General features: G+C 38.5%; 1 protein-coding gene across 4 annotated transcripts in view; it reads right to left on the bottom strand.

The window, feature by feature from the left end:
• map9 (microtubule-associated protein 9) overlaps positions 1 to 15,537 on the bottom strand; it is a 29,996-nt gene that overhangs the window by 13,771 nt on the left and 688 nt on the right. For 2 of the 4 annotated variants that reach the window (XM_026204452.1, XM_026204453.1), the window contains exons 4-9: positions 14,931 to 15,527; positions 14,464 to 14,663; positions 13,832 to 13,928; positions 13,627 to 13,682; positions 12,102 to 12,172; positions 11,315 to 11,471 (exon numbers count right to left, since the gene is read on the bottom strand). In XM_026204452.1, the coding sequence (XP_026060237.1) occupies positions 11,315 to 11,471; positions 12,102 to 12,172; positions 13,627 to 13,682; positions 13,832 to 13,928; positions 14,464 to 14,663; positions 14,931 to 15,527 (1,178 nt within the window). The remainder of the gene's footprint in view (positions 1 to 11,314; positions 11,472 to 12,101; positions 12,173 to 13,626; positions 13,683 to 13,831; positions 13,929 to 14,463; positions 14,664 to 14,930; positions 15,528 to 15,537) is intronic. The other 2 variants (XM_026204456.1, XM_026204455.1) reach the window with 2 other exon arrangements.

Genomic DNA, 15,537 nt, shown 5'->3' with positions numbered 1-15,537 from the left:
TGTATTTGTCTTTAAATTTATGAAATTCAAACGGATTTGCTATTAAAATTAAAATATGGAAGAAAATTGTGCTTTAAAAAATAAAGTCTAATCAATTTTTTCAACAGTAGTAGCAGTATCACATACATTTTACTAAATTATAGTAATATTTCTGGCACAATGCCTTTTTGTAAAAATTAACTTTTAGGCCTAATGAATGCATATTTTTCATTTTAACTGAACTTAAGACTGGTGGTGATGCTTAAGATATTTTTGGTCATTGAGGGTTTCTGTAAAAAAAATAGTAATAGATCATATTAATTATTATTAAAAGATAATACTACTACTAATTCTACTATCATACTAATGTATATACAATGCACTATGAATTGATGAAATGCTGGGTTCATGAATATTAATCACGTTGTCTGTGTTCGGTCAAACTGATTTGCTGAAATCAAAACAGGGACGATACTAAAGCAGCACTCATTTGCGCATTAGCTCCGCCCACTACCGGAGAAACCGGTATGTCTTCTGCTTGTTCGAAAATGAATAATTCTAAATTAACTCCATTATTTTGACAGGAGAAGACAACAAGGAATAGTTTACATATAGCGTGGTGATTCAGCGTGGTAAGACTCTCGATCTCTCTCTCTTTGCATTTGTGAGAAACAGCGCTATCAGTAAAGCGACGGTAAGTCGTGCGCCTTCACAAAGAGTTTACAGAGCGTCAAAAACAGGTGCGCTGTGCATCCATTTACATGAATCGGAAAGTACAGATTGGTTGATGAAGAGAGAACTCTGAAGCTCAGATGCTGAAATTAATGCAAGCGTCATGCGCTTCAGTCTATGTAGTAAACAAACCCGCACGTCTTTGCCATTCATTAATTCACACAGAGATGCGCAGAACACGGATTCATATTTCAAACAACTTTCGTGGCTTAACATTTACAGATACTGGTCCATATGGAGATTTGATTTGATTAATTTATGCTAACTTTGACAAATTACATGACTGTCCATATTAAAATGTAAGTTTTATTTTCATGACTGGATTTTGAGATTCCGTCCTCATTTTATGCTTCGTGGAAATCATAGCATTGAACCGGGTTTGAACGGGACCTCGGTACTACCAGTACTTAAAGAAACCTGGTACCATCACATTTACTTTTTTTTTAGTACCGACTTACCAGGTCTTTTGACAACACTAGGTCTAAGTCCTCCAGAGGGCATTAAGGCTCATAGTGCCCATGGGTTAGCCACCTTGTGGGCGTGGTTTAAGGGCGTATCAATGCAGGACATTTGTGCAGCGGCGAGTTGGGCTTCGCTACACACTTTTGTCAGGTTTTATAGGCTGGATGTTACAGAGCCTTCGTTGGTGTAAAAAAAAGTGTGTAAAAAAAAAAATTGTTTTTATTTCACATGTCTCCATCCTATTCTGTGAATAATACATGGAGGGCTTGTGTTATTGTTTTCACACATTACTGAGTTGGTTGGCATGCCTGCTTCGGAAAGCATATCTACAATATGGGAGTTATCTATATCCCATAGTGAGATACCGAACAAATGTTTGAAAGAGAACGGTTATTCTGATAACCCCGGTTCTCTGATAACATGAGTGAGGTATCTCACCACACTTGCCTCCTTGCAGTAGCACGGGAAAGAGATATGCTGAGAATAAGGTGAGGACCATTATGCAGTGTTATATATTGGGGAGGCGGGACTCTCATCACTGTCGTGATGGCCTGTCAACCAACAGACATGGTGAAATTGGTGCTTCCAGGATTGGTCACGCCTGAGGCGATTCCCATAGTGAGATACCTCACTCATGTTATCAGAGAACCGGGGTTACGAGAGTAACCTAACGTTTCTCTTTAATAATACGCTACTTAAATCAAAATGTTGCAAAAGGTCAGAATTTTAGTTCAATGTATATAGCAGAGAATTGCTTGACGTTAAAAAGAGATAAGTGTATCTTCAGTTATGCTGCACATGTGCAAGGCGCACGCATACATACAGAGACCATTTGAGACAGCGCACGAACAGAGTTGATTCGTCTTTTCGCATCTCCTCATGTTTGAACATACAAATAAACAGAATTATGTCAATAGTACCCATGTTGATGATCATTCTCAAAAAATGCAGTCAGTTATGTTTTAACCCTCTGGCCCTCTTCAGTCATTTTTTAGATTAGATTAGATTAGATTCAACTTTATTGTCACTGCACATGTAAGGTACAAGGCAACGAAATGCAGTTAGCATCTAACCAGAAGTGCAATAAGCAGTAAGTACAGAATATACAAGGTCTACAATATGTACAATAACTATACAGATAAGTATTATGGACATAATTTACAGATTTTAAATCCTATTAGCATGATATACAGATAGGTGTGCTATGAACATACTATACAGGTGGATTATGTAAAAGTGTATGTACACTATAGGCAGAACTATGAACATATGAACATAATTACACTATTGCAATGGACAGTAAGTTCATAGAAAATATTTCAGTGTTCCTGGATGAACAGAAAGTACTGCAAGTAATAACAAGTTACTGTTTTTTTTTTTTTTTTTTTGCTTGTTGTAAATAAATAGATCAGTCAGATGTAGTGTTGAAGAGGGGGAGGAGTCTGTGTGTGTGGTTAGGGGGGGGGGGGGGGGGGGGTTGAGTGGTGTCAGAGGGCAGAGTTGAGCAAGGAGACAGCTTTAGGGCAAAAGCTGTTCCTGAGTCTTTTGGTCCTTGTCAGGAGGCTTCTGAAGCGCCTCCCGGAGGGCGGGAGGTTAAACAACCCATGGTCAGGGCGAGAGGAGTCCTTGAGAATGCTGCGAGCTCGTCGTAGACAGCGTTTCCTCTGGATGTCCTCAAGAGCAGGAAGTTGTGTCCCTGTGATGCGCTGGGCAGTTTTCACCACCCTCTGCAGTGCCTTGAGGTCAGCCACTGAGCAGTTCCCATACCAGACTGTGATGCAACTGGTCAGGATGCTCTCAATCGCACACCGGTAGAAGTTCACTAGGATGGATGAAGACAGCTGGTTCTTCTTCAGTGTCCTGAGGAAGAAAAGGCGCTGGTGAGCCTTCTTGACCAGGCTGGAGGTGTTTGTGACCCAGGACAGTTCCTCCAAGATGGTGGTTCCCAGGAACTTGAAGCTGGAGACAGGTTCAACAACCATCCCGTTAATGTGGATGGGGTCATGCGTGCTTCCTTTCTTCTTCATGAAGTCCACAATGAGCTCCTTAGTCTTATTGGTGTTAAGGAGCAGGTTATTGTCAGCGCACCATGTTGCCAGGTGCTGTACCTCTTCCCTGTAGGCATTCTCATCGTTGTCTCATTGTTGCCAATCACCGTGGTGTCGTCCGCAAACTTAATGATGGAGTTGGATCCATGCACAGGCTTGCAGTCGTGGGTGTAAAGGGAGTAAAGGAATGGGCTCAGCACACAGCTTTCTTCTTCTTTTTTCTTCTTCTTTGGGTCTTAACGGCAGCTTGCATCCTTGACGTTGCATTACTGCCATCTTCTGGTTCTAGTTATTTCCCATATACTTTAGTCATCATATTCTTGCAAGTAGTTCTGTTTTAGTCAGAAAACGAATCAAGTATTTCACTCCTTGTTCACTCCTACTGCAGTCCATTATACTCATTACTCCACGTCCAGTTAGTCCTATTTTTCCCATGTCTTTTATCATATCTACCCTCTGTAATACATATTTTGAACAATTAATAAGCACATGTTCTACAGTCTCTGGTATTTGGCACTGATCACAAAACCCAGTAGGATGTTTCCCCATTATATGAAGAGTGCTATTTAATTTATTATGCCCTATTCTTAATCTGGTTACAATAGTCTCTTCTCTTCTGTTTCCTACCTTATTTTCCACAGTACCAACTCTTTTTTTAATGGAGTATAAATGTCTTCCTTTTTGTTCTTGATCCCACCTTTGTTGCCATTCTTTAATAATTTTTTCCCACACTATACTCTTTCCTTCTGATCTTGAAAGGCTGATAACTGCTTCAATACTCTCTTTTTGAAGTGCTTTTTTAGCTATTTTGTCTACCTTTTCATTTTCTACAATACCCATATGTGCTGGTACCCACATAAATATAACATCATCTCCCTTATTTTTAATTCTTAAATAGGCAGACATAATATCATAAAAAATCTCCTGATGATTCTTTGCCATACCGGTCTTGAGGCTCTGCAATACAGAGACAGAGTCGCTGCAAATTACAGTTCTGTTTGACCGTGTATTCTATCCATTCTAATGCCATCAAAATGGCAAACATCTCAACAGCATATACACTTAAGTGATCTGATGTTCTTTTGCTCATCTCATTCTTCTGGCTTGGAATTACAATTGCAGCACCTGTAACGCCTGTTATCGGGTCTTTAAATCCATCTGTAAAAACTTGCTTAAAATTTACGTATTTTTGGTTCACATGTCTATAAAATTCACTCACCAAATCAACTTGATTATTTACTATTTTGGACTGTAATACCTCCAAATCCACTTTTGGAGTATCATACTTCCACATAGGGATACTGGGCCATACCACAGTTTTACAAAACTCCTTTCCATATACTCCCAGATCACGTGCAGCATCATCTCCTGTCCAACCAAAACTAAATTTGTTCCCCTTTCCCCTTTCCCCTTTCCCAATTGTCTTGCAACACTCTTTTGGTTGGGTGGCTATCTATTTGTCCCCTCAAACTAATCCAGTAATTTACCATCAGCTGCTTCCGTCTTAAGCTCAAAGGCATTTCACCTGCCTCTACCTGCAATGAGCACACTGGTGATGTTCTCATGGCTCCGAGACATATTCTCAATGCCTGTGCCTGAATATGGTCCAGCCTCGCTAATACTGACTTTGCTGCTGATCCAAATGCCTGACTCCCATAATCCAACCTAGATCTTATTAATGAAATATATATATATATATATATATATATATATATATATATTTTAATGACTTAAAATCTGCTCCCCACTCCACTCCTGTAAGACACCTCATAATGTTTATTACTTTTTTACATTTATATTCTACTTGTTTAATGTGTGATCTCCATGTTATTCGTGAATCAAACCACACCCCCAAAAAACGAAAACTCTTAACTCTTTCCAGATTATTCCTATATAATTTCAGTTCAATATCTTTATTTTTCTTTCTAGAGAAAACCATCACTTTTGATTTTTCAGCAGAAAATTTAAAACCCCATTCCATTCCCCACATTTCAACCTGATGTATTCCTTCCTGTATTTTCTTAACTACATATTCCACATTTTTCCCACGTTTCCAAATCGCCCCATCATCTGCAAACAATGATCTATTCATGCCATTAGATACTTTATTAAATATATCATTTATCATAACAGAGAAAAGTGTAGGACTTATAACACTCCCTTGTGGTGTTCCATTTTCTACTTTATGCTTACTTGAAATATCTGTTCCTATTTTAACTTGAATTGATCTTCCTTTTAAAAAGTCTAAAATCCAATTAAAAACTTTACCTCTTACTCCCATTTTGTGTAGTTTAATCATTAATCCCTCTCTCCATAACATATCATACGCCTTCTCAACGTCAAAAAATACTGCTACCACAGATTCTTTATTTATTTGAGCTTTTCTTACATCGTCCTCTAAACACAACACTGCATCCAGTGTGCCCCTTCCTCTCCTAAACCCACTTTGAAATTCTGTTATCAAACCTTTTTTTTCTAAAAAATACATTAATCTCTCATTTACCATTCTTTCCATTAATTTGCAAATATGTGATGTTAATGCTATAGGTCTATAGTTTGATGGCTTACTAGCATCTTTTCCTGGCTTCCTTATTGGGATAATTACTGCTTCTTTCCAACTTTCAGGAATTCTCCCTTCTTCCCATATTTTATTAAATAACATTAGCAATTTTTCTTTACTTTTTGTACTTAAATGTTTTAACATGATATAGCTTATTTCATCTTTTCCTGGTGCAGTTTGTCTAGTTTTAGCTAACGCTCTTTCTACTTCTCCCATTTTAAAAGGATTATTTATATCATCCTCAGAGACTTCTTTCTTTTTTAAAGCTTCCATATTATTAGACTTGGTGCTCTCTCTACCTTTCTTTCCCTCCACCGATAAATTGTTTGAGCTGTGTATACTAACAAATATATCTACCAACATCTCTGCTTTGTCTTTGTTATTAACAGCATCTTTATCCCCATCACTTAGCACAGGATAGTTCCATTCCCTTACATCCCCACTCATCCTTTTAATCATTCCCCAAACTTCTCCTATCTGAGTAGTACTTCCAATTAAACTACAAAACTCCCTCCAGTATGTCCGCTTTGCTTGCCTAATTGTTCTTCTTACAATTGCCTGTGCTTGTTTATACTGTATCATGTGCTGGAAATTATGAGTTCTTTTTAATAACTTGAAAGCTTTATTTCTGTTTTTTACTGCTGTTTTACAATTATCGTTCCACCATGGAACTGATTTCCTCCTTTTTATGCCTTTACTTTTTGGTATATTATCTATTGCTGCTAATAATATTCCTTGCTTTACTTCATTACTTAATAACTCTATATCTATATAGTTATCAACTTGACTTAAATATTTTTCACTATCTACTTGAAACTTTTCCCAGTCAGCTTTTCCAAATACCCAATTTCCTCCTCTTCCATCTATTTTTTCCACTATAGAGATATTGATTTTACATATAACTGGATAGTGATCACTCCCTATTGTCCCATCTTTGTATACTCTCCAATCACAAATTGATGCCAAATTATTTGATACAAAAGTAAGATCAAGTACGGATTCCTTTCCTGTCCTAATATCAATCCTTGTCGTATTACCATTGTTTAGACACACCAATTCTCTTTCTTCCAATAACTCTTCTAATACTAAACCATTACTATCAGTTTTTCCACATCCCCACAATGTGCTGTGTGCATTAAAATCCCCACACCATATAACACTGTTCTTATCCTGTCCCCCTATATCTATAAGTTTGTTCAATTCAAGCTTTTTACATGGATTATAGTAATTTATGATTGATAATTTTGATTTCCCTCCCCAAACCTCTATTCCCACATATTCTTGTTCATTCCCGAAGCTTATAACTCTATAAGGAATTCCCTGTTTAACAAATGTAACACACCCTCCACCTCCACCCTCTCTCCTGTCTTGTCTAATTGCTATATATCCACTTAAAACAAAATCCAAATTAGGCTTTAGCCAAGTTTCTTGAACACATACTACTTCTGGTTTTTCCACTCTAGTGCCTATAAATTGCTTAAAATCTTGTCCGTTTGCATTTAGACTTCGTGCTTTCCATTGAAGGATTAACATAATTAATATTATCAACCCACACATGTTATATCTTGACTTGACTGCACATTAAGCTCATCTCTTACTTCTTCCCACTTTAATCCTACTAACTCCAAATGATGTACTGCCGCTTTAACTATGATTTGAATCCTTTGTTTTAGATTTGATCTCAGATGTTGCATTTATTACTCCTGCTATAAAAGTAACTAACTTCTTCTTTTCTTCCCAAATCCTCCTCCATTCTTTATTCGTACCTCCATTTTTCCTTTTATCATCTACAACATCATTAGCTTCCTTATCCTGCTTTCCCCCCCTCACTTCTCTTGACAGCATCAGCATAAGAAATGTTTTCCTTCACTTTAATCTGTTGTACCTTCACCTCCTGCTTCATTACTTCACATCCCCAAAAGGCAACACTATGATTGCCTCCACAATTGCAGCACTTTGGTTTAACACCTTCTCCACATTTTCCATAATCGTGATCTCCTCCACATCTAGCACATCTTCTTTGCTTTTTACATCCCCTTGCCACATGACCAAATTCCTGGCAGTTATAACATCTCATAGGCTTTGTTATGAATTCTCTTATGTTATATTTAATATAACCAAAGTATACCTCTTTAGGGAGGTCCTTGCAGTCAAATTCAATCAAGACAGATTCCGTTTCCTTTTTGTCAATTCCTCTTGTCATTCTTTTAGCAAATTTAACTGATCCATTTCTCATCCTCAAATTCTCCACTAACTCCTTTATGTTCACCATAAGAGGAACTCCTGTCATTATTCCTTTACAACTCTCAGTTTTTTCCCCTCCAAGTCTTACCACTTTTGCTACTTGAACTTTCCCCACACTGTTCATTTTCTTTGCCTTCTCTATCTGCTTTCCAGAGCTACATCCAATAAGCAAGTTTCCATCTCCCAGTACCTTTGCATATTTTACTTCTCCTATTTGTGCTTTAATGTATTTAGTGAGTTTTAACGGGTCAGTTTTCTTTACTCCCCCTTCTCCCTCAAAACGTACTACTACATTGAACATTTCTGTTCTCAAATCATTTACCTCAACTTCTCTTCCTTCACTTTCCGTTCCACCAAAACTATCGGAATCATTTTTCTTTCTTTTATTTCTAGCCAATTTCTTAACTCTGGATCCCTTTACCACATCCTCCCATTCACTTTCCCCTTCTTGATCTCTAAATTCCATGCTATTGTTTTCATCTCCTGATTCCCTTTCTGTCATTCTGAAAAAGTTTGAAATTATTTAGTCGATCGGAAGTAGAGAAGGAGCACCGCTACCGGACCTATACAGGCCGTCGGCCCGGTACTCCTACACTCCTCTTCACTACCGACCTACCGTTACAGAGTCCTCAGTCCAATGTCCAACGAGTAATCCAATAAATCAGTTCAAAATAATCCTCTGATACAGTCAAACTCTATTCCAAATTCGCTTCTGATGCGCGTGTCCGCCCCGGAAGTTTTCCTTGGCAGCCCACTTCCCTAATACCAGCACACAGCCTTGTGGTACGCTAGTGTTATGTGGGAGTGTTTTAATTTGTGTTTGATTGCAGTTTCCCTGGTCCCTCTCCTGCAATTAACAGGTTAATTGGATCCACCTGAAGGGAGTCACTTTAAATCTAGGACACATGCTCTTGCTCTCTCTCTCTCTCATTTTGCAGCCAACACTGCGGTAGCAGTGTTTCTGTTTCTCCAGTCCTTTCTTTTTTTTCCCCTTTTGTTATTAAAATAAACTTATTTTGATTGGCATACTTTTTGTGTCCTTTATGTTGCATCCCTAGAGCCAGGGTTGTCACAGCTAGTGTTAAGTGTGATGGTGGTGGAGTGGGTGTGCCCTGACCAAACATGCTGAGGCCTGTTGGAAAAAAAGTCCATAATCCAGTTGCAGAGAGAGGTGTTAATGTCCAGGTCTCCACGTTTTGTGGTCAGCTTGGAGGGAATGACAGTGTTAAATGCTGAATTGAAGTCAACAAACAACATCCTAACATATGTGTTGTTATGGTCCAGGTGTGTGAGTCCGGAGTGCAGCACTGTGCATACTGCATCTTCTGTGCTCCCATTCCTACGGTAGGCAAATTGGTGTGGGTCCAGTATGTGTGGGAGGCAGTATTTGAGGTGTGCTAGGACCAGCCGCTCGAAGCACTTCATAATGATGGGTGTGAGTGCTATGGGGCGATAGTCATTCAGGCACATTGGGGAGGAGTGTTACGGTACTGGCACAATGGATGGAGACTTAAAACATGTTGGCACAGTTGCTTGGGTGAGGGACAGGTTGAAAATGTCCGTGAAGACCCCTGCAAGCTGCTCTGCACATGCCCTAAGCACACGTCCAGGAATGCCATCCGGGCCAGCAGCCTTGCGTGCGTTGATCCGGCTCAGTGCAGTGTGGACATCTGTGGAGGTGAGTTTGAGGGGTTGGTGGTCTGCTGAGTGTGTAATTTTGGTGGCCGTCTCCTTGCTGTCGCTGTTGAAGCGAGCATGAATGTCAGTTAGCTCGTTAAGGAAGGAGACGTCCGTGACCGTTGGAGTGGAATTGCTTGACTTGTAATCACTGATGATCCAGATGCCCTGCCAAATTCAGAGTCGGAGTTGGAAAAGTGTTCCTCTACCTTCAGCTTTTAGCAGTACTTGGCCCTTTTGATGCCCCTTTTCAGGTAAGCCCTGGATTTAATGTAGACCTGAGCATCATCTGACTTGAAGGCAGTGTTGCGGGCTATCAGCAGAAGTCGCACCTCCTTGTTCATACATGGCTTCTGATTAGGGTATTTTGTTATCTGTTTTTCTGTCGTAAACTGTCAATGGTGGTGTTGATGTGATCCAGTACAGAGGAGGTGTAGATATCAATGTCCGTGTGAGAGACACAGGCAGCCTGAGAAGCAAACATACTCCAGTAAGTGTGTTGAAACCTGTCTTGAAATAAAGAGAGTCTTCTCCAGTTGGCCACACTTTGATGGTCTTCACTGATGGCTTAACACGGTTGATGAGGGGTGAATACTTAGGGGTGAGAAACAAAGAAAGGTGATCAGACTGTCCGAGATGGGGGAGGGGGGTCGCTATGTAAGCTCCATTAATGTTTGTGTAAACATGATCCAAAGTTTTGTCTCCTCTGGTGTGGCAGGAAACAAAAAGTCTCTTACTGTGGGTGATAATGCGGAGTCGTAACTCATTCATTTTGTTCACCAGTGACTGCACATTAGAGAGGAAAATACTGGGTAAAGAGAGCCGGAGCAGTGTTAGCTTTAGCTTGACTCTTAGACCTCCGCGCTTCCCCCACCTTTATTTACGATCTCGAACACATTTGCCTTCAGTCCTATTTTAACTTTCTCAGATTATAGTTTTGCTGTGGTATATGAAGAAGTACGTATGTGTATGGAAAACAGAGTTACAATTATATAAAATTAGTGTCATAATTTTTTTGTATGTTCACACTGATGTTAAAATAACATTTTCTGATTTGTGACATTTCTTTTTATTTAATGCTAAAAACACTGCTGGTCACTTTCAGAAGTTATCGGGATTCTTTCACACAGCTCTAGCGTAAATAGACATAGAAACATATCCTTGTGGGGCGGCTGACATGGAAAAGCGTACGCAGTTTGTGTTCAGCAGGTATTCTCCAAAATGGTGCTACAGTGAGTGACACAGAGGAGACAAATTGTTAAATAGAGTCGTTATTTTTGTTTTCTTCACGTACAAAAAGTATTCTCTTCATTTCATTACGTTACGGTTGAACCACTGATAGCAGATGGACTATTCTCACAATGTCTTTCATAATTTTCTGGACCTTGACACGGTGTAATTTACTAGGCAGTCAATGGGACATGCACAACTTTGGTTTTCATCCAAAATATCTTACATTGTGTTTCAAAGACGAACAAAGCTTTAATGGGCTTGGAATGACGTGGGGGTAAGTGATTAATGACAAAATTTTAATTTTGGGGTGGAGTAACCCTTTAACTTAATATGATTTAATTCCTTAAATATTACGATTACAGTAAATGATTAGACTAACCTGGTACACAGCGGCTCTTAGTGAATCTGCTGCTTCTGGAACCTCTTGGGTGTCATGTGTCCTCTGATCCAAAACCTTCAATGTTCCTAGGTATTTAGACTCTGCTGTATAGGAGCACTTGGATTTTCTGGAACTGGATGACCGAGAGCTTGAAGGTCTAATGTCCAGAAGACATTGATCTTTGAGTTCTTAATGTTTGATGCATTTAAGTAACACTTTTAAGTTAACTGTGCGCTAAGTGATGTTTTACTCATTAAAGCATGAAAAATGACAGATATGATTAGATGTTGATCATGAACACGCATACCAGTGACCAAGTAAAAAATATTTTATTATTTAAAAAATATGTACCTCCAAGAAGGCAAGATAGAAAAAGCTTAACTTGAGAAAATAGTTAACAAAAGTGATAAGAAATGCAGTAACATGGGGAGATTTTCATGACCCAGTTTGAATTAATGTAATGTTCCTTAAATGAAACCTCACTAAATTTATTTGGATTTTAGAAAGCTCAGAAATCTCTCAGGTTTCATAACAAATATCTTTAATTGTGTTTCGATGAGGAACGTAAGTTTTGAATGTTTGGAACAGCATGAGGATGAGTAAACGATGACATTTTTTTTTTGTGAACTCTTCCTTTAAGTATGCTGTAACATTCTCATCCAAAAATGGTGTAAACATCAATTGGAACATGATTTTACACTTTAAAAAAAGAGAGGAGACTTTGCCTCCTTCAGAAGTCCACCACATGCACATAAAACAGCATGAGGTATTAAACAAATTCACTTACCTGTCTGTTGATTTTCTAGACATTCGGCTTAGTGTAGCTGACGTGTGGTCAAGATCACCCTGGGAACTCTCCTGATTGGAAAATTGTGAAGACAGATTTAATTAAGAATTACATTAGCATTTAAATTTGACATGGCATTGAGATTGACCTTAATTTGTAGTGTACTGCTTCCTTTAGTAACATGTTTCAGAAGTTGTGTAATGCTGACACTGGATGCCATTTAATCTTTTAGATTAAAGCGGTCATATGATGCGATTTCAAGTTTTCCTTTCTCTTTGGAGTGTAACAAGCTCTTGGTGCATAAAGTAGAGCTGTACAGTAGCAAAGAATAAAGTCTCAAATCCAGAGATATTCTTTATAAAAGTTAAGACTCATCCACATCCTCCTAAAACGGCTCGTTTTACTACGCCCCCACATGTCTACATCAAGAAGTGGGAAGATTTGCATAATGCTTCCCAAATGTTCATGCAAAAAAAAAAGGAGTAACTTTTATTCTCGCCATGTTGTGGAGACACTGTATTTTTCTTTGTAAAAAAGCGAAACTACTTTGTTTGGCCTTCCAAAAGAGGACACAACTAGAAATCAGTGGATAAGTTGTATTTACAACACTGTTCCAGAACAGTTCAACCCAAATATGTGTGCAACGCATTTTACGGAGGATGAGGACTGTTTCCTGTGAAAGTAGCCTACAATGTGATGTTTTATTAACAAATTTCGAGAGGAACACGCGCAAATAATCAACAGCCAATTCACCATCAGTAATCACATCATCTATCCAACCACCACAAGAGAGAACCAGTATAAATAATCATAGCAGCCTTACCTTCATTCTCTCTAGTGTTTCAGCATCCCTCCACCACCCCGACTCCTCACGGTTGACCCATTCCTGGGCCGATGCTAAGCTCGGAGCCCTCTCCCTGGGCAGCACGCTAAGTATGCATGCTATTCTTCTAGCTTTATTATCTGCAAGGTGAACTCGTGAAACCGGTGTCTGTTTCTATGAAGTGGGACACTTCCATATTTAAAAGGACAGTCTGGCCCTTCTGACTAACTGTATGTAAGTCAAACACGAGATTTGAGCAGATCACGAATGCAGACACAGTTGTATGTTTACGCAACACGATGCGCAACACAATGCGTAATAAGACAATGTAAGTCAATATAACCAGTATTCATGTCCCCCAATGGATGCAACAAATTCCACGTTTGTGGGGGGTTTATTGTTTTTGTCTTGTCATGCCAGGACACACATCATCACAGTATGGTGAGAGGTGTAACATTTCAGTCACATGATTGAGGCATTCAGGCAATCACAACACACTGGATAGCTGGCCAATCAGAGCATACCTCGCTTTTCAGACTGATGAGCTTTGTAAAAAACGATGAGTTTCAGAAAGGTGGGGCATAGAGGAAAAACAATTATGTACAGTATGTGGAAAATACACAAAATAATGTTCTTTTTAGCAACATCATATGACCCCTTTAATTGATAAGAACAAGATATTTCACTTGTAATCTCACTTACATGCTTTTCTTCAAAGGATGTTGAGTAATTTCTCTCTTTGTTCTCTTCTGAGGCAGCTAGAATGAAAAAGACATATTTAAAATGATTAATAACCACTTAACTATAATTTACTTTAAACTATTTTGGTATTAAACTACCAAAATGTAATCTCATTACTACAGAATCTTGGAACACTGAAACAGTCTAAATTAATTTCTGCACATACCACTGCCTACAGTGTCTGGAACCTCAGACATTTGCTCTGCTGTTGAACAAGACTGTGTCTTGGACTTTTCTGACATGGTCTGGTCTTCATCTGGACTCTGTATAAAACATAAGGTTGAAAAACAAAACAAGAGTCTTTCAAAACATCTCCTGGATTTAGAACTGGTCAGCAAGTTTCTGTTGTGAGACGTAATCTACCACTGGATGATAACAACAGATTCTACTCTCTTAAAAAAGGAGGGGATTTTCATCAATGCCTATATGTCTACATTTTAGTGAACAATTCTTAAAAGAATACTTTTTCTTAGTGTGAAGGACATTTTAATAACCCAAAGAACCATTTTACGCTACAAAACACTTTTTGTGCAAAGTTTTGTATAAAGCTTCCATGGATGTTAAATGTTCTTCATGAAAGAATTGGTAGACAAATGCTGCCAAAAAAAAAAAAATAATAATAATAATAATAAATAAATTATATATATACACAAATTTTTAATACTGAACATGTCTCCACTAAATTCATACTTTTAATTAAAAAAGGTAACATCTCTAAGCTTCGGTTTTAGCATTTACGTTGTTTAAATTGGTTTTCTGCTGACACTTTTTGTCTTTCTACTATTAAGGGATTCTCACCAGAACACTATCATTGGTAGAGATTAGACTCTTCTCAGTAGAGAATGTGTTGGAGAGGTCTATAGACATAGAAGATGTGGCTGTTCTGCTGCAAGCAGTGGTCTCTTCTTGTGTTTCCTCTCCTAACTGACCGATGTCACACATGTTTACTGTCCTCTGCCTGGGTTTGGGTCTGGGTGACATGTCTTGAGCAAGACAACCTGTTTACATTAAAGAAAGTGTATTTTAGTTTCTGACACTTCTTAAGCAGATTTTATAGACAGAATAAAAATCAAACCCAGCTCTGGAAACCTTTCAGAAGTTAATAATTTAAAAGTTAATAATAAGAACATGGTCACTTGGAAGCAACCATTAAAATTAAAATTAAAGATGTAAATACAAAGCAAGTAGTAGTAGTATTATTGGCAACTGGTCTTGCAAAGATAACAGATCTTAGACAACTGTACACATGCAAAGACTGCACTGACCTGTGGAGAGTTTTGGTTTAACACTTCTCTCCCTGGGTTGAGGAATGGGTAGTTCACCATCTTCACCAATCATTTGGTTATCATCATTTTTTTCTGAAGGCAATGGCAAAGGACTGTCCCACTGTGAACCATCTGATGTAAGCGGGACGGAAGATTCCCATTGGCTATTCTCAGAGTTTAGTGGCAATGGAGATTCTGACAGGCTCTTCCTCAACTTTGTTACTGATTTTGACTGTTCATCCTTCTGGAGTGAAGTGGATTCTGATTGAAACTTATCAGATAGAGACGAAAAGGGGGAATCTGTCTGTTGGTTTTTCTCTGGAGTGTAATAATTGCTTGGACTTTGAGAAGTATTCCTGGACTGTGTGGAATGGAAAGAACTGGGTTGGTCATCTGCACTTCCTATGGTGTTCAGCTGATCAAAGAGCACAGGTGAGCTGGTCCTTTTTGTTTTCATAAAAGACACTTTTTTGGGTTTGGCATTTTCCTCTTCATCATCTGAAAGCTTGAAATTGATGATTTTGCCTTTTGTCTTCGCAGCTTTAAATCTCTCTTTCTTCTGTTTTTGTATTTTAAGGAGTTGAAGTATGTCTGCATAATTCAAGTA

This window comes from Carassius auratus, chromosome 26 (genome assembly GCF_003368295.1).
Source record: "Carassius auratus strain Wakin chromosome 26, ASM336829v1, whole genome shotgun sequence".
In the NCBI taxonomy this organism is placed as follows: domain Eukaryota; kingdom Metazoa; phylum Chordata; class Actinopteri; order Cypriniformes; family Cyprinidae; genus Carassius; species Carassius auratus.
This window is presented reverse-complemented; position numbering and strand designations above follow the sequence as displayed.